Raw genomic sequence first — 19,910 nt, 5'->3', positions numbered from 1 at the left:
GCTGCAGGCAGTTCACACAGACTCTGAAAACACTGTGTCAGCATCCTGTCCTGGTCCATGCCCACTGGCATCACCTTGGTAGCCTGACAACAGTGTTTCTGCCCTGATAATCAGAATCGGAGGTCACGTGATCATGCATACACGGCAGCAACAACAACTCCACCACCACCACCACCACCACCACCACCACCACCAATACCACCACCACCAGGAATGCATGATTAAACCTTTGCCAGAATTCTACCTATTGGCATTTAAATTCCAGATTTCCCAGGCTGCCCTTCCTTAAGTTTCCCTATAACACCATGTGGTATAACGTGACTCTTGTTTCTATGACACTAGCTGGAGTTTGGCGTTGGCAAAGTGCAGATGAACTTTCTTCATTTGCTGAGCTCAGAAGCCACCCACATTATCACCGTTCACTGTCTAAGTGCCCCAGGGTGGACAAGCACACAGGCAGATGGGCCAGGATTGCCTATTAGTTTCAAAGGATGGAATGGTCAGATTTTTGAAGAGAATACTCTACTTGAACCCAAAGTCCTCTCAGATGACTGCAAGGTAAGAGAATGGCGCTTTTGGAAATGTGACTTAAAATGAGGAGACTAGGGCTGTCCTTACAAACTGAAACTATGGAAGGAAGGGTGCTAAGTTTTAAGGTCCCGGATATACCTACATTTCCCATAAACACCCATTATCTATCTATATCTACCTATTTAGGTATGTATATATTGTCAATTTTTTGTTATGTTACTAGGTTATTTGAGGATTTTTGTTTTGTTTTGTTTTTTGAGACAGGGTCTCTCCATATAGTCCTGGGTATCCTGGACCTTGCTATGTAGCCCAAGTTGGCCTTAAACTCAAAGATCCCTCTGACCCCTCCCATGTGACACTATGCCCAGCTTATTCTTGTTTTGTTTGTTTTGTTTTGTTTTGTTTTTTGTTTTTCGAGACAGGGTTTCTCTGTGTAGCTTTGGAGCCTATCCTGGCACTCGCTCTGGAGACCAGGCTGGCCTCAAACTCACAGAGATCCACCTGCCTCTGCCTCCTGAGTGCTGGGATTAAAGGTGTGTGCCACCAACACCCAGCTCATTCTTGTTTTTTTTTAATGTCTTTTTAAAAGATTTATTTTAAAATATTTTTTACATGCATGAATGTTTTGCCTGCATGTATGTATGTGTACCAGATGGTGGCTGGTGCCTTGTGAGGTCAGAGGATGGCCCTGAACCACCTGGCACTGGGGTTACAGATGGCTGTGGGTGCTGAGAACCAGACCTCAGTCTTCTGTAAGAGAGTCACGTGTCCTTGACCACTGGGCGGTCTCTCCAGATCCTTGTTTTAATTACGTGTGTGTGTGTGTGTGTGTGTGTGTGTGTGTGTGTGTGTGTGTGTGTGTCTTTCTGTGTTTGTGTCTGCCACATATGTACAAGTGCCCATGGAAGCCACAAGGGGGTGTTAGATCCCCTAGAGCTGTAGTTACAGGCAGTTGTGATCTGTCTGGTGTGAATGCTGGGAACCACACTCTAAAAGAGCAGCATGTGCTCCTAACTGATGAATCATCTCTCCAACCCCTATTTATGGGCTTCTATGTGGAAAACAAATGTTAACACATAGATGCTTGTCCTCAGATGAAACAGTTATATCTGGATAGATGAATGAAATGATTGGTAGCTCAAATGATCAATCAATTAATATAGCATGCACATAAATATATTTATTTCATATTTTGTATTCTATATCTTATTGCTACATGTAAGACAAGTCATGGATTTGTTACTTTATTTGTTTTTGCTAAATCTTATATAATTAAATATGAATGCAATTGTGGACTGACTGGCCCTCTTGGTATTTGATTTTTAGCTCATTTTTTTTTCTACTGAAAGGAAATAATAGATACTATGGCAACCTTAATTATAAATACAACTAAGTTTTCATTTATTATTTTTAAGTAGCATTGTTTCCTGCCTTACTATATAATTAAGTCCATGATTTAACATCTCTTGCCATTTCTTTTTTTTCTGCCCGAGACAGGGTTTCTCTGTGGCTTTGGAGGCTGTCCTGGAACTAGCTCTTGTAGACCAGGCTGGTCTCGAACTCACAGAGATCCGCCTGCCTCTGCCTCCCCAGTGCTGGGACTAAAGGCATGCGCCACCACCACCTGGCTCTCTTGCCATTGAAGGCCATTTTTTCTACATTTCTTTTCATAAGTAAATGATCAAAAGTAGATTGCTCCTATTCTCTTTAAAGAGAATGTAACTTTTAGTCCTTCCCAGAAACTTTCTGGGAAGTGGCTCATTAGCACCTCCAAGATGAAATCTGAGCATCAGTGAGCTGAACACAGCTGAGCAACAGTCAGGCCCCAATCTATGTTTCTAGGCTGGACTTTCATTGGCTGCTACCCTAGTCTATGGCCAAACTGAACTATTAATAATAATAATAATAATAATAATAATAATAATAATAATTCTATTATTTATTGATTGTTTTTATATGGTAATTGGACATACAGTGTATATACCATTTTATTCATCATAATACATTTGTAAAGAAAAAATTAGTTCAAGCCAGCCTTGGTAGCGCACAGTCTAAACTTAGCAGTTAGGATGTGGAGGCAGGAGGATTAGGAGCCTTGGCGACACGAGATTGTCTTCCAGACAAGCAAATAAGATGAGTCCGATTTCATAGGTAAGAAAGTGGAGGCACAGAAAGTTTAAGGAACTTCCTGGGGTTATCAACTAATTAATTAGTGGAGAAGCAAACAACCGCAGGTATACACCGCTCCAAATCCCGTGCCTCTCAGCCAGCTTGCATCGGTTAACTGAACTCTCATTTGCTCTCCAGCCCTGGGCGACAGGTTAAAGTCCCATTATATATGTGAGGAAACCTATCAGTGCCTGAATTTCCATTGAAATTTTCCCAGGTGTGTTCTTACCCCATGCTAGGCTGATTTCACAACCGCATTCTCTGCCATCCGGTCTTGGTTGGGGACGGGGAGTTGCCTTTGTCTCTGCAACGACCATCTGGAAGTTTCTGGCATGCTTTAAGACCCAGCTAAATTCTCACTCTCATAAAATGTTTCCTGACTTCTGTAGCAAAGAAGAATTTAGGATGTGTGTCTGTCTGTATGCTGTATCTTGCCCTTACTGTACGCAGTCTCCGTCTGTATGCTGTATCTTGCCATTGCTGTACACAGTCTCCATCTGTATGCTGTATCTTGCCCTTGCTGTACACAGTCTCCATCTCTATGCTGTATCTTGCCCTTACTGTACACAGTCTCCATCTGTATGCTGTATCTTGCCCTTACTATACACAGTCTCCATCTGTATGCTGTATCTTGCCCTTACTATACACAGTCTCCATCTGTATGCTGTATCTTACCCTTGCTGTACACGGTCTCCATCTGTATGCTGTATCTTGCCCTTACTGTACACGGTCTCCATCTGTATGCTGTATCTTGCCCTTGCTGTACACGGTCTCCGTCTGTATGCTGTATCATGCCCTTGCTGTACACAGTCTCCATCTGTATGCTGTATCTTGCCCTTGCTGTACACAGTCTCCGTCTGTATGCTGTATCTTGCCCTTGCTGTACACAGTCTCCGTCTGTATGCTGTATCATGCCCTTGCTGTACACGGTCTCCATCTGTATGCTGTATCTTGCCCTTGCTGTACACAGTCTCCGTCTGTATGCTGTATCTTGCCCTTGCTGTACACAGTCTCCATCTGTATGCTGTATCTTGCCCTTGCTGTACACGGTCTCCATCTGTATGCTGTATCTTGCCCTTGCTGTACACAGTCTCCGTCTCTATGCTGTATCTTGCCCTTACTGTACACAGTCTCCATCTGTATGCTGTATCTTGCCCTTACTATACACAGTCTCCATCTGTATGCTGTATCTTGCCCTTGCTGTACACAGTCTCCGTCTGTATGCTGTATCTTGCCCTTACTATACACGGTCTCCATCTGTATGCTGTATCTTGCCCTTGCTGTACACAGTCTCCATCTCTATGCTGTATCTTGCCCTTGCTGTACACAGTCTCCATCTCTATGCTGTATCTTGCCCTTACTGTACACAGTCTCCATCTGTATGCTGTATCTTGCCCTTGCTGTACACAGTCTCCGTCTGTATGCTGTATCTTACCCTTGCTGTACACAGTCTCCGTCTGTATGCTGTATCTTGCCCTTGCTGTACACAGTCTCCGTCTGTATGCTGTATCTTGCCCTTGCCTTACATGATCTTGCCTCGCTTATTTATTTCTGTTCTCAGCAGTCAGACTGCTAAGCTCTTTACTTCAGAGGTCAGAGCCAATTTAGTCACCTTTGTATTTCTCAAGCAAGGTCATAAAATTACAAATGACAGCTCATTCAGCTGTGCCTAGTGTTCAGCATCAGGGTATTCAGTGTCCTCCTGATGGTTAGTGAATGAATCTAACAGCTGCATTATGCTCCGTGTCTGCTTGACAGGTCAGTGTCTTTCCAACATTTAGGTCTGGTCATCATACCAGCCTTATGACATCAGACAACTGATTTATTGGTGAACGTCAATGGACTTGGCCTCAACATGAAGACATTAGCTTAAATAGTCACTGATGATCCTTCAAATTTTAGAATTCAGACCATGACAAGACTATGAGCAAGTACATTGGCTTCTGAATAAAAAGCTCCATAAATTTAGGAAACCGTGTTGAATTTTTAACATAGAACATTTTATGATGGGTTTTGATCATATCATTTATCACAAACAGCAGAGGCTGTAGTATCGTGAGAAGCAGACAGCTTGGGAAGAACAAAGAAGAAAGCCATTCAAATGGAAAACCACAGAAGGGGGGATGGAACCTAAGATGATCCAATATGATTATCATCTAACTGCTTCTAATTAAAACAATTCTAGGTATTTGCTACCTAATATACAAAGATTGGGATAATGAATCCTCTTTTACCCAGAAAAATTGACCACCCTTAACAAATACAGGCAGGGGGAACTGGCAAGATGGCTCAGTGGGTAAAAGCTCTGCTGCCAAGCTTGATAACCCAAGTTCAATCATTGGGAACCAGGTGGTAGGAGAGAACTAACTCTTATTGCTTTTCCACTAACTTAACACACACACACACACACACACACACACACACACACACACACACCAAATACTTGAAAAAGGAACAGATGGGTCTGACCCTTATGAGGAAGACTGTAGCCTATGAATTCACATCTGCTTCCGACATCAGTAGCAGAAGGCTCACAAAAATCAGAAGACAAAGCTACAGCAAAGGAAGGAAGCCTAGAGTTCCAGCTTCTTTTCCTGGTGCAAATAATAAAACAGTGGCACAATCAACTTATGGGAGGAAAAGTTTACTGTGGGTCAGAGTTGCCCACATAGCATCCATAGTATCAATGAACACACACATGCTAGTGCCCAGCTGACTTTCTTCATTCATATGTAGCCCAGGATCCATCCCCTGTGTAGGAAATGCTGCCACCCACTGTGGGCAGTCTTCCCACTACACTTAATGTAACTAAATAATCCCCCACTAACATGATCAGAGGCCAGCCTCCTGGGTGATGCCTGATTCTGTCAAATTGACAATTAACCACAGTGGGCCTGGTGGTATGGTATGGGTCTATAATCTCAGCCACACAGAAGACTAAGGCAGAAGGATCGTGTGTTCAAGCCCTGCCTTGTCTATAGAGTGAGGGCAAAGGCAGTTTAATGAGATCTTGTCTTTAAGTATTTAAAAAAACAAAGTGCTGTGTTAGCATGGTAGGTAGCTCATCAGTTTCATCAGTATGTAAAAAGTCTTGCAGCCCAGTGATAGAATGCTCACCTAGTGAGTGAGAGGATTTAGCTTTAACCCCCAGAATGGGGGCGGGGCAGAGAAGAAGGAGAAGATGGGAGGGCTAGGGAGGAAAAGAAAAAAAAAGGAAGCATTAGCCTAGACTTCCATTTTTTTAAAAGATTTTATTTATTATGTATACAACGTTCTGCTTCCATGTATATCTGCACACCAGAAGAGGTGTTCATAACGGATGGTTGTGAGCCACTATGTGGTTGCTGGGAATTGAACTCAGGACCTCTGGAAGAGCAGTCAGTGCTCTTAACCTCTGAGCCATCTCTCCAGCCCTAGACTTCCCATTTTTGATTGATAGTAATTATTACTGTTTATTTAACATTGTTCTAAATGTTTTCTATTGTCTTTAAATCTTTGGGTTTTTTTTTTGTTTTGTTTTGTTTTGTTTTTACTTTGGGGGAACAGGTCTCTATATACCCAAACTGGCCTCAAACACACCATGTACTCCAGGCATTCCTCAAATTGTGATATTCCTGGACTGGGCTGCTGATATTCTCAGGCATGCAACACGAAAGCTAACGTCACTGTCTCTGTAAATCTTGAAAGGACTCCACATTGCTTATGAACGGTACTGCTTGTTGAGAATGAGTGTCTGGGGAAGCAGTTACGTATGACAGTATTTGCTCTTCTTTTACAGATTCAGGATGGCAGCTGGCACAAGGCAAAATTCCTGTTTCACACCCAGAATCCTGATCAGCTTCCTGTGATTGAAGTCCAAAACCTTCGTCATCTCAGAACTGAGCGAAAGCACTACGTTGAAAGCAGTTCCGTGTGCTTTCTCTAAAACCTCTGCAGCAGCTCAGCAGCCGGGCTGTGGGTCAGCTGATTGATTGGTGCAGAGGGGGAAATGCAGACAGAAAAGCCTGTCATTATGAGAGGCCGAGGGAGACAGCGGCTAAATCTTAAGAAATCTCAGGAAGAAAAGATTTCCTCCCAAGGAGAGACGGCGTTTTTAAAGCACTATGATTGATAGTATATTTAATTCTCTTAATTTTTTTTTTCTGATCTGAGTTTTCGTAAAGACTTCCCTAGAACTGAAAATGCATAAACCGGGAATCCTTGAGGGTGCCCTATGCTTTCACCCGTTAGACAGCTGGAGCTGCGCGGCACCGTGGAGCAGTACTGGATATTGACCCAAACGGTGCGACGTTTCTGTCTAAAGCTTGCGAGCCAGTCAGTCTGTGGTTCCTTCTCTCCCCAAACCCTGAACTGTATTCAGGTCCCCCACCTCTTAGCCGGCCCACACTACCTCTTCCATGTTGCCTTTGTGTGTCGCCTGGTGCTGTTTCTCAAAACAGGGTGCTGTGGCTGTCTTACACTATTTTCTTTCTTTCTTTATCTTCGTCATTAAGAGTGTATGTGCTGGTTACATCAAAATATGCCTTAATTGTTAATACTTGTTTCCATTTGTTTGGCCTCATGCTTATTAACAAGTAAAGCTATTTATGCAAAGTCCTTATTTTATTTTAAAATTCTCTTTATGCACACGGAATCAAAGCCAGCATGTCATAACTCCCGTGTATACGCAAGAGAATTGGGGTGTTTCTTTTGTTTTTTGTTTTCTTCTTTAAATTGCTGTAAAAAGTCCCTTTGGCCACTGATATCCGGTGGTAAGTTTGGTTTAGAAACTGGGGTTTGTAACATACTGTTTTACAACTCCAAGATCATCTGGAATGATATTTTGTATATATATATAAATACTGTGTAAAGTTTTAATTCAGCCAACCTTTTGAAAATTGCTGCTGTTTTAAATTATAAAACTATATTTATGCTTTATAGAAAATACTTCATAGTACTCACTGATTTTTCTTCTACTGTTCTTGAATATGGTGTTAGTGCTGAAAGGAATTTCATGGTCTTTATAGCGGCATCCAGGATTGAGGAGGTCTCTTCCCACTGAAACTAAGCTCTGCCCATTCAGTCTTTCCTTGTTGTCAGAGAAATGTTAGTTCAATATTAAAAGAAAAAGATATAACTCTTGTCATATGGATGAGCCTGTTGTTCAACCATTACAAGCATACCGTTAACCTCAGCAAACTACATTTACCTATCTATAATAAAGAGGTGCTTCAAATCATTTCCAGTGACTCTTGTCATCTTAATTTATCATCATACTCACTTATTACATATAACCCCTCTGCCATCCCAGACTATGTATATTTTCATTATTAGAAAATATGCTATCGTCGGGCATTGGTGGCGCACGCCTTTAATCCCAGCACTCGGGAGGCAGAGGCAGGCGGATCTCTGTGAGTTTGAGGCCAGCCTGGTCTACAGAGCAAGTGCCAGGATAGGCTCCAAAGCTACACAGAGAAACCCTGTCTCGAAAACAAAACAAAACAAAACAAAACAAAAAACAAGAAAGAAAGAAAGAAAGAAAGAAAGAAAGAAAGAAAGAAAGAAAGAAAGAAAGGAAGGAAGGAAGGAAGGAAGGAAGAAAATATACTCTATGATTACTGAAGGAGTATAGGGCATGTTGCCCATTTTTACATAATTAGGACATGGTACAGAAGCAACCATGGCCTAAGATATGATGAATGATTTCTATCAAGGATGTCAGCACCATCCAGAGGATGAAGGGCAATGTTCTCATCAAAGGGGACTGGGAAACTGAGTGTCCACCTGCAAAAAAGAAGGAGGAGGGGAGGAGGAGGAGGAGGAGGAGGAGGGGGGAGAGAAGAAGAAGAAGAAGAAGAAGAAGAAGAAGAAGAAGAAGAAGAAGAAGAAGAAGAAGAAGAAGAAGAAGAAGAGGAAGAAGAAGAAGGCAGACAGTTTCCTTCTGTGGTAGTACGAAGCAGCTTGCCTGGGAGGAGAGCTAAAACAAGCTCTCAGAGGAAATGTAGACATTCTTAACCACATCTCACTTGGTGATAATTTTGGGGAATAATACCAAAGTCACACTTAAGAGAAAATCCTGGATTAGCTGAACTACATTAAAAACATTGAATATAAAAGACACCATCAAAAGAGGCAAGAAGCACCCCCCAGAACATTTTCATGCAATCGGGTATTCTGCAGCCTTACAATGCATGAAATGGGTGAGTCTTGAAAACTCGGAGGTGAAGCCAGACACACAATGATGCATATGACAGGCTTCCCTTTATGTGAGGGATCAAGAGCAGCTCATCAGACACACGGAAACCACAAGGCAGACTCTTAGAGGCAGGAGTCGGGTGGAAAATATCTTCAATGCGTAAAGAATTTCTCTTTAGGTTGATGGCAGAATTCTGGAGACAGACTAGTCTTGGTTGCATATCGATTTAAGCATGCCAGTACCACTAAATTGTGTGCATAAAATGATGTAAGTGCATTTTGTTATGTGTTCTATATGGGACTTTACGAGGAACCAGAGCAAAGATGTCTGACTTGATGTCTGAGGAAAATAAAAATGTTTTCAGAGGTTGATTCTGCTAGAAAATCATATCCTGTAATTGAGTTTGAGTCTGCAGGCTATGACTATTGTGCACATAACTACTTATTTGAGAAACTCAAATGATAAATGACATTTCTAGGTAGCATTTAAGAAATGCATAGAGACACACAAGGAGTGCTCAAGAAAGACACATGGAGAGTAGGAGGGAGGGAGGGAGGGAGGGAGGGAAGGAAGGGGAGGAGGAGGGAGAGAGAGGAAGGAGGAAGGAGGGAAGGAGGAAGGAGGGAGGGAGGGAGGGAGTGAAGGAAGGGGGAGGGAGGGAAGGAGGGAGGGGGAGGGGAAACAGGGCAAAAGGAAGTGCATGCAGAAATAACATACATTTACGGTCCATATGCATCTTTGGATTTGCTTTGTTTTCTGTTTGGGATTTTTTTTTTTCAAGCAGGATCTCATTGCAGTCCAGGCTGACCTCAACTCATTATATAGCCAAGGCTGACCTTGAACTCCCAACCCTCCTGCGTTTATCTCCCAAATTCTAAGAATACAGCCGTGCACCACCAAATGTGCCCTTGTGTTTTAAGTGTGTTTCTGAATCACCTTAAGAACAGTCAATATGTGTGAAACGATGGTTAACTGCCCTGTGTGGGTCAGCTGTGTGATTTTAACATACTATGTGTTCATTGTCTCCATTTCCTCACTGTTAGATGAAGATAATAAAGACATGTCTCTCACTTGGCTTCTGAATGGATTCAATAACTTGACATAGGAAACTGCTTAGAATAGAGCTTGACACAAGGTAATGTTTGATATTCACGGCTGCTAGTGACTTAGTCAATCTGTGATTACCACTAAACAAAGCTGCATTGAATCCCTTAATGCAAATCTGTGCAAGGGGAATAAAGAACATTCCCCACTTGTCAGTACTTACTCAATTCCATGGTAAAAATACTTCTACCCTGACAGATTTCAGGTGGGAATCTGATACTAGTGAACATAAAGTCAGGCTATCCAAAAAAATTTGCCTCACAAATGTAAATTTTTATGTTTTGTATGTTAAATTATTTTAAAATGAGATGTGCCTACTATGTCCATTAATACTTAAGAAATATTCCTGGTTTTGCTCCCAATTTTTATTCTCTTTTTTTAAAGTTCTATTTATTATGTATGCAGTGTTCTGTCTGCACGAATGCCTGCACACCAGAAGAGGGCATCAGGTCTCATTACAGATGGCTGTGAGCCACCATGAGGTTGCTGGGAATTGAACTCAGGACCTTTGGAAGAACAGCCAGAGCTCTGAGCCATCTCTCCACCCACCCACCCCCATTTTTATTTAAGTTTTTCAATATTTATTTGTTTATGAGTATATTGTGTGCCAGAGTGTGTGTTTGTATACCATGTATGTGCAGGAGCCCAGGGCAATCAGAAGAGGTGTGGATCCCTTGGTACTGGAGTTACAGATGGTTGTGAGCCGCATGAATGTGAGTGCTGAGAAGTGAACCCGGGTCCTCTAGGAGAGCACTGAGAACACTTAGTTGCTCATCTGTCTACATTGCCTTGGTCTTTTTCAGGTATCACAGATTTTTACTGTGATATAAAACTATAGAACTGATGCTGGGAGAGAGCAACGTCATTCAGTACCAACATGCACACTCCTTGCTCTAGGCATTTGGGAACTCATTTTGCTTTTGTCCCCACATTGAAGTGCTGCTGGCTGCTTGATCTATGGGTCATGGGAGAGGGGGCACCAAAGTCTCCAGCTCTGCCTGCACCTTTCCTCCTTTTAAGCTTTCGCTTTTGCATCATAATCTTGTTTTGTGCTAGGGAACAACTGGCAAGGGGAAGAAAGGTCCAAGCCCTCGTTGCCAGCACTGCTGCCTCCACTGCTAACTGTTCCTGATTTCAAGCCATTGGCTGATGTTACTGCACATAGACAGGGGGCACGCGATGGCTATGCGAAGCCAGTCCTGACCCTGGCTGTGCCATTCTGTTGTACTGATTACCAGAGCACACCCCTTTTATCTCTGCTGTCCTGTGGTACTTGCCTGGATGAAATTTGTTTTGCCTGTTTCGGTAAAAAATTATGGGTAAGTGGATATACATTTTTCCTTTTTTATCTTAAGTTTTCTGCACCCTTTCATTTATTTATGTCTTTCGTGGGCAGCATATAGCTGAATTTTTATTTTTACCACAATTTGATAATATTAGACTTTGGATTAGAAATTTACTACATTTGCACCTGATACCTTCATATTATTTTACTTGGGTCTCATTCTAACTTGTTTCTTTTTTCTTTCCTTTCATACTTACCTTCCTTTTCAAGGGTGAAATATTTTTATCGTTCCACTTAATCTTTTACAGATAGTGGTGAGCCACCATGTGGGTGCTGGAGATTGAACCTGGCTTCTCTTGAAGAACAGCCAGTGCTCTTAAACACTGAGCCAATTCTCAAGCTTAACTTTTTAATTCTAATTACACAATTTTCTTAGATTCCAAGTCCTTGGGGAAATCATCCATTTTTACCACTGAGGCTTCTCATCACAACTGTTTGAAAGTCAGTATCTGGTTATCCCAGATATTTAGTTTTCAGTCAACTCACTTATGACAGTTAGCCATAATCAATGATGGGACGACAGCTTTGACGCTAGGCCTTGTCAGAGCGGATTCTTTCTCCAGTTTTCCTTCCTTTCCTGGTAGTTTTTGATTCCCTTCACGTCTCACTGGAAAGCCAAAGGTGGTTACCAGGATTTTGAAGTCCAGCTTTCATCCGGTTGGCTAATTACTCTGTCTTTTTGAGCTGCCAACAGTTTCCTCCAGGGAAAAAGTGACGAAGGAAGTCCAGCTCAGTCACTTCCTTCTTCACTAATCCCTCACCCTGGCTACCCAGGATGGTTGCTGAATCTGCCAAACATCTATTTTTTATATCTGTACAGATTTTAGAGTTGTTCTTAGCAGTAGGTTTGGTATCATATAAGCAATTCCATCATAATTAGATTCAGGCTTTTCTTTGTAATAAAAAAAAAAAAAATCCTGGCCTTAGTTCCATTTCCAGTAGGGATGACAGAATTAAGCTCTAAACCATCACAGTCAACTCTTGGTGAGTGCTGACTATCTCCAAGTAAAAGAGTAGACTGAACCTCCAGTACATCAACCACACACTTCTACTTAGCATACTTTAACAGCACTCGAGTCAGTCTTCCTGTTATTGCTGTCACACATGACACATCTGTGTATTTCATAAATCCAGTAACAAAGGATTTTGACTTACTGTAATCTTATTAGTAAAGGGTATTTTCTCTAGATATTAAATTTCTTGTTTTGTTTTTTGAGACGGGTTTGTCTGTGTAACAGTCCTATCTGTCCTGGAACTTGCTCTGTAGACCAGTCTGGCCTCAAACTAACAGAGACCTGCCTGCCTCTGCTTCCCAAGTGCTGGGATTAAAGGCGTGCGCCACCAATGCTCCGCTTGGTTTTGTTTTTGTTCTTGTTCTTGTTTTTGAGACAGGGGTTCTCTGTGTAACAGCCCTGGCTATCCTGAACTGTCTTTGTAGATTAGGCTGGCCTGAAATTCCTACCTCTGCTTCCTGAGTGCTAGGATTAAACCATGACCCGCTGGTTGCAAGGTTTTTTGTTTTTGTTTTTTTTAAATATTCATTTTCTTTTATTTATGTAGATGGGTGTCTCTGTGTGAGTATATCCCACCTCTATGCAGGTGACCTTGGAGGCCAGAGGAGGTTATTTGATCTGCTCAAGCTAGAGTTACAGGCGGTTGTGAGTTGCATGGGGATTTTGAGGAAAAAAAAAAAAAAATCTGGTCCTGTGGCAGAGCATCAAGTGATCTTAGCCACTGAGCCATGTCTCCATAGCTGCTGAGCCATGTCTTCAGCCCCGTTTGCATGGCTGCTGCTGTTTTTTTTTTTTTTTTTTAAACTTTGTTGATGAATTTTTGCCTCCATCTTGGTAATGAGAAGCTAGCAATTTTTCATATTGTTCTTCTCTGTTGTAATGCAGTACTTTTCTTCAGTGTTTCTTTTTGTCTTTATTCAGTTTTAGGGGATTAATCCATGGCACTGTTTTGTAGTGCTACCACCTGGGGTTTGGCATGCTTGGATCTAAAAGACTGTACACATCATCACGGTATGGTAGTCTTCACCCACAATTCCTTGTGTTTAATTACTTACATAGAAACATGAATATCCAAATCAAAATACTCATAACCATTAGTCAAAAGTAAAATCTGTATATTTACAAAATACACTATAAACATATCTTCTCACTGACATAATAATTTAATCATATTAAACTCCTGCCTGAAATGTATGGCAAGGTAATAAAATTATTTTTTGAGATTTGTTCTCTTTTCTCATGTCTTTTTATTGTTGTTATGGCTGTGTGATGTGTGTGTCGCATTGGGCACACACATGTTGTGGTGCTCCTGTGGTCAGAACAACTTTCAGAAGCCAGTTTTCCCCTTTACTGTGGACTCCAGGCATTAATTAGACTGCTTGGTAAGCGCTTTTACCCGCCGTCCTGAGCCACTTCACCAGCCCTAAAATATGCTTTCTCTATGGGCGGAACTGGCGCCAAGTTAATGCTAAGTTCTTTTCCATGCAGGATACCCTACATGAAGCCACACCGGCCCTCACAAAACCTACTTAACCTCAAATGAAACATAAATGTGTTTTTTTCTACACAAAACAGATAGGTTTTGTTTGCTTGCTTGAAAACCTTGCAATAAAGGAAAGGCTGGTGGTGACACAGAAAACCATGGGCAGTTGAATCATGGTGTTGGCAGCAGGTGCTCTGCGAATCTTCACATGGTGTGTGTGAATTTATTCCTCACAGTCAGACAGGCAATGTTCATAGTTGCACTAAGCCTTCCATGTATAGCGCTCAGCCCTGTTAATGTATCCCTTTTCCTCATGACTTGGGTAATGATGGCCTGTGACAGGTAGGTATGATGAAGTTGTTTTCACCTCAGCTTGGGCACATATTATGCAATGTGTGTGTTTTGGATTCATACCGTAGACTAGTTCAGAGCCAAGTTAGAAAAACAGCCCCTCTATAGAGAGGCGACCGATGGGGAATCTGAGTGAGCATCTTGGCTGTACCAAGCAGTAGGATTTTTAGAACTACCATAACCACAAAAAAAAAATTAGTAACCACACATTAAAAAAATAGTTTTATTTTATTAAGTGTCTAGTTCAGGAAAAAGTTACAGTTCAAAGGCAAGAAAACTTCTCACTTCCTGAAGCAAACACTGGAAAGCCAGTTTCATAAAATGGACACTTTGATACAGGGATGATGCTGTCTCTTAGCCAATAAGAGGTGAAAATCTTTACCTAAACTATATTATGTTATATTCAAGTTATTGACTTGGATATTTCTGATTTATAGAAACTAAGCCATTTAATAATACAAATGTCAAAATATTACTTTTTTAAAGTCACAGTTAGGAGCCATGGAGATGGATAGCTCAGTCAAGATGTCTGCCGGGCAGGCACAAGAACATGAATTTGGATTCCCCAACACACAAATAAAAAGCCAGGTATGGTGGTATGCACCTGTAATTCCAGCACCTGGTAGGCAGAGATAGGAGTGTCCCTGGGGCCTGCTGGCCAGCCAGTCTAGTTCATCTGTGTGCTTAGGTTTCAGAGACCTTGTCTCAAAAATAAAGTAGAAAACCATAGAGGCAGGCACACAATGTTGACCTCTGGCCTTTGCACTCATGCACACATATACACAAAAATAATCAGTTATAATAAAAATCCACAGCTAAAATATTTTTAGTATTCCCAAAGAGTTTACTACATAATTCCATGCAGAAAAACAAAAAAACAAACAAATAAAAAAACATGAGTATGAGTGACAAATGTAAAGGCCTGCCTTTGTGGTTATTGTTTTTGTTTTCTTTAGTTTTGTTTTGTTTTGAGACAAGGGCTCAATATAGCTCAGGCTGCCCTTGAACTCATGGAGATCCACCCTGCTATGCCTCCTCAGTGCTGGGATTTAAAGAGTTCGTCATCATGACCAGCAAAGGACTGGCATTTTTGAGTGTGGCTTCATAGCCACATACTATTGTAGCTAGTAAAACCTGGTGGTTTCATGTCGCCACCTGTCAACATTCCACATAAATGGGGTGAGGGCTCACAGGACCCTCAGTTTTCTTTAAGGATGAGCCCCTGGTATGTTGGCCATATTCCTGGGGTCAGCTAGAAACCCGTGTGCACTTGGGCAACACTAACTGGATTTAATAAGGGGTGTGTGTGTGTGTGTGTGTGTGTGTGTGTGTGTGTGTGTGTGAAAGCCTCAGGCCGTTCCCAGTGTGATATTTCTGCTTCAAGCTTGTAGCTTAAGCTGTGACCCCTCAGCTTTCTGCTCCTGCTATCATGTCTGCTGTTTGTTGCCATTTCAACAGAATCTTTTTTGTTTGTTTGTTTGTTTGTTTGGTTTTGTTTTTCATGACAGGGTTTCTCTGTTTAGTCCTTGCTGTCCTGGAACTCACTCTGTAGACCAGGCTGACCTCCAACTCAGAGGCTTCTGCTTCCCTACTGCGCCACCAACATCAGCAGGGTGTGACAGATTCTTATCCCTCTGAAACCATAAGCCAAATAAAAACAAACCCTTTCTCCTCTAAAACGCCTTGGTAATGGTGTTTTATCTCAGCAACAGGAAAGCCGCTAATACACTCATGGAAGTAATACTTCAATAAGTAAAGATGAGACTGGAAAAACTCATGGGCTATGGTATGAGGCCCTTTGCAGAGCATAATAAAGACCTAGTTCATTACCCTAAGAGCAATAATTAGACACTTAAGGTTTTATCAGACTTTGATCCATAAGGCCAAGCTATTGTTTGGAGAATGAACTGAAAAAAAGCCAAATATTTACTTACTAGGTTAACAAATTAATAAATTAACTAATATGCTTAGCTAACTCTTGCATATTCAATTCATGTTAACTATGTATAATTAAATTTGGGTTTTAATAACAAATCTCTATGTAGCAATTTATAATTGTTGGTGACGCCAGTACTCAGGAGGCAGAGGCAGGAAGAGCTCTGTGAGTTCAAGGCCAGCCTGGTCTACAGAGCGAGTTCCAGGAGAGGTTCCAAAGCTACACAGAGAAACCCTGTCTCGAAAAACCAAAAAATAAATAAATAAAAATAAACAAAATACACAATTTCAAATTCCCTAATAGCTTCATTTAAATAAATCATCTATTGACCATCCCACGTGAAGGGATGCTCTCTCGTCCTGGACACATGGGGGAGGGCCTAGGCCTGGCCCAGGATGATGTTGCAGAATTTGGGGAGCCCCCGTAGAGGGCCCTACCCTCCGTGGAGACTAGAAGGGGGAAGTAGTGGGGGGCTGGTGGGGCTCGGGGGAGGGGAAGGAGAGGGAGAAGGGATTGACATGTGAAGCAAGCTTGTTGCTAATTTGAACTAATAAAAATTAAGCCGAGCGTTGGTGGCACACGCCTTTAATCCCAGCACTCAGGAGGCAGAGGCAGGTGGATCTCTGTGAGTTTGAGACCAGCCTGGTCTACAAGAGCTAGTTCCAGGACAGCCTCCAAAGCCACAGAGAAACCCTGTCTCCAAAAACCAAAAAGAAAAAAAATTTTTAAAAATAGATAAATCATCTATTATGCCCAAAGTAATATCACTATAATAAGTAATCAACATAAAAGTTGTAGGGTAAAAAGGGCCAGTGAAAGAACACCCTGGCCCTGAGACCAGAGCCAAGGAAACACACCCTGCCCCTACCCAACTCAGGAACTGAAAACTAGCCAATCCCTGAGTTTATCCTAAGCTCAGGAATTAAGATCCTACCAATGTCCACTCTGAAAATCTCCACCTTGGAAAGCTCCACTCCCTAAGAAACCCTATATCTGTTTATATATATATATAAACCCTATACAGTATCTGTTCAGTGTGGGGCCGCCCTTTCTCCACTCTGGTATAAGCAGCCATTCCCCTGGATTCCTCCCTCCCAGTAAATCTTTGGAATGAAGTTTATCATAACGACTGTCTTTCTTTCACCCAGCAGAGTGGAGCAGAACAGAACTGAAATACTTTGGCTGAGGAAACTTTCCCTTGCTTCGGCAGAGTTGTTACACTTCAGGAGAGCTGAGCACAACCCCCACATGCCACATGGTAGAAGGAAAGAACCGGACACATTGTCCTCTTGATCACCCCATGTGCTCTCTCTCTCTCTCTCTCTCTCTCTCTCTCTCTCTCTCTCTCTCTGTCTGTCTGTCTGTCTCTACACACACACACACACACACACACACACACACACACAATAAATATACGTTGTAAAAAATAAATCTGAGCTCAAAGAATAAACACCAAAACCAAAAAAAAAACAAATCCAATCAACAAAAGGCCGATGAACAATTCTCAAAAGAAGTACAAATGTCCGATGTCTTAGCCAGCAAACTGGCTCATTAGATAAAGGTTCTTGCCATGCCACCCTGCCAACCTGAATTCAATCCCCAGAACCCGCACACAGAGAACTCACTCGTCAGTGTTCTCTGACATCCACATGTTCCCTATGGCATGTAAGTGTTCACACACAAGCATCATATACACATACCATACTAAATAAATGTGAAAATTTAAATGGCAAAAAATATGAAAAAAAATATTTGACATCCATAGCCAGCAGAAGACTTCAAAACAGAGTACATTAAGATTCCATCTTTCCTCAGTTAGAACGGCTGTCATCACTAAGTCAAACAAGTGCTGATGAGGATATTGAGGAAAAAAAGAACCCTTATCTGCTGTTGGTATGGATGTAAATTAGTGTGCCATCATTGAAATCATTATTGAGCTTCCTTAGAAAATTAATATTAAAAGTACCATCTTCTCCAACAGTAGTACACTTCCAAAGAATATACCTGAAGGAACCTAAGTCAGCACACTACACAGAAACCTGCCCATTTCTGATGGGCATGGTGGCACAGGCAGATTTCTGAGTGTGAGGCCAGCCTGGCATACAGAGTGAGTTACAGGACAGCTAGAGCTGCACAGAGAAAATCTGTTTTGAAAAAAAAAACCAACAAAATAAATAAATAAATAAATAAATAAATATAAAAAGCCCAGTGTGGTAACCCACGCCTTTAATCCCTGTGCTACAGAGGCAGGGGGATCTCCATGAGTTCAAGGACAGCCTACTCTACCTATCGAGTTCCAGGACAGCAACAGTCCAGGAAGTTCTGGTTCCAGGACTGCATAGAGAGACCTGTCTCAAAAAAAGGAAAGGAAAGGAAATGGAGAAGGAAGGAAGAAACTAAGGAAGGAAGGGAAGGAGGGAGGGAGGAGGGAGGGAGGGAGGGAGGGAGGGAGAGGTGACTGAAACACAACAGCCATGATACGGCATCAGCCTAGCTGTCTGACAGTAGATTAATAAAGAAAACATGGTATATACATACAGTATTATTCTGCCAATAATTAGAACAAAATTATGTTATTTGTAGGGTTATGGATGAAACTTGTGTGAATAACCCCAGTGTACTCACTAAGTTGGACTTCCCTGGAATCCTTACTTTGGTCTGTAGTTGGTCCCTCCCTGGGGCGAGTAGACATTTGCTCCCGTCTTCCCCAGAAATAGTGTCACACAACAGCATGTCCCAGTTCTTTACGGTCATTGGCCAGTGTGTCAATGATAGCACATGATAGCACAAGCTGGGTGACTTAAACAAAGATTGTTTTCATTTTCTCGAAATTCAAGAAGTTACTGAAGTCCAAGGCCAAGGGTTCAGAGGTTTCTCTTTTAGGCTACCTGGATTGGCAAACAGAAGGCTTATTTCTCGCCACACTCCAGGACTCCTTCTCTGTGAGCAAATTTGTATGCAAATTTCTTATTAAATGCGCCAGTCAGCTTGGATTCGGGCGCATTCTAATGACTTCATTTAAACCAGTGTGCTTTTAGGGGCCTTGTCTCCAAAATAAGGTCAGAATTGTGAGGTCCTGGGAGTTAAGGGCTTGAGCGCATGGATTTGAGGGGCTATTACTAGCCTGTGACCGGCGATTTCAGCTGCTGGCAGTAGTATGTGATCCCACGCATGGTTTCATGAAATCCTCGCGGGAGCAGATACGAGCATCTCTCTCCCCTCTCTCTCTCCTTTCCTTCCCTTCCCCCCACTTCCCGCGTGTTGTTTTTGAAACAGGGCCTCACTATGCAGCCCTGACTGTGCCAGCATTTACTCTGTAGACCGGGCTGGCCTTTAAGACACAGCGATCCCCCTGCCTCTGCCTCCCGCGTGCCGGGATTAAAGGCGGTTTCCCTTTTGTTTGTTTGGTTGGTTGGTGGTCGGTTCTTAAGACAGGGTTTCTCTGTGTAGTTTTGGAGCCAATCCTGGCACTCGCTCTGGAGACCAGGCTGGCCTCGAGCTCACAGCGATCCCCCTGCCTCTGCCTCCCGCGTGCCGGGATGGAAGGCGTGGCGGCCACCGCCCGAGCATAAAAGCGTCGTCTGGCGGCTGGCGTCTCCGTGACGAGAGCCAGGCCGCGGCCTGAGGCTGGCGGGCCCTCCGGCTGCAGACCCCGCTCTGCAGAAGCATCAGCGTGCAATTCCGCCTTGGGTGCAGCCACGGGCTCGCAGCGCAGCGGCGTCGCTGTGCGCCGGGGCCGGGCTCCCCCGCACCGGGACTGCACTGAAGGGTGGCGGGTGCGGAGGGAGGGCCGCGAACCGCTG

General features: G+C 42.6%; 1 protein-coding gene across 1 annotated transcript in view; it reads left to right on the top strand.

Annotated features, from left to right (window-relative positions):
• The window catches only part of LOC103158657 (collagen alpha-1(XXIV) chain-like), a 272,066-nt gene extending 264,146 nt beyond the window's left edge, over positions 1-7,920 (top strand). Inside the window, exons 59-60 of the mRNA XM_035450688.1 lie at positions 343-558; positions 6,479-7,920. Of these exons, the coding sequence (XP_035306579.1) occupies positions 343-558; positions 6,479-6,625 (363 nt within the window). The 3' untranslated portion in view covers positions 6,626-7,920. The remainder of the gene's footprint in view (positions 1-342; positions 559-6,478) is intronic.
• Positions 7,921-19,910: the final 11,990 nt, after the last annotated feature.

This window comes from Cricetulus griseus, assembly GCF_003668045.3.
Source record: "Cricetulus griseus strain 17A/GY chromosome 1 unlocalized genomic scaffold, alternate assembly CriGri-PICRH-1.0 chr1_0, whole genome shotgun sequence".
In the NCBI taxonomy this organism is placed as follows: domain Eukaryota; kingdom Metazoa; phylum Chordata; class Mammalia; order Rodentia; family Cricetidae; genus Cricetulus; species Cricetulus griseus.
This window is presented reverse-complemented; position numbering and strand designations above follow the sequence as displayed.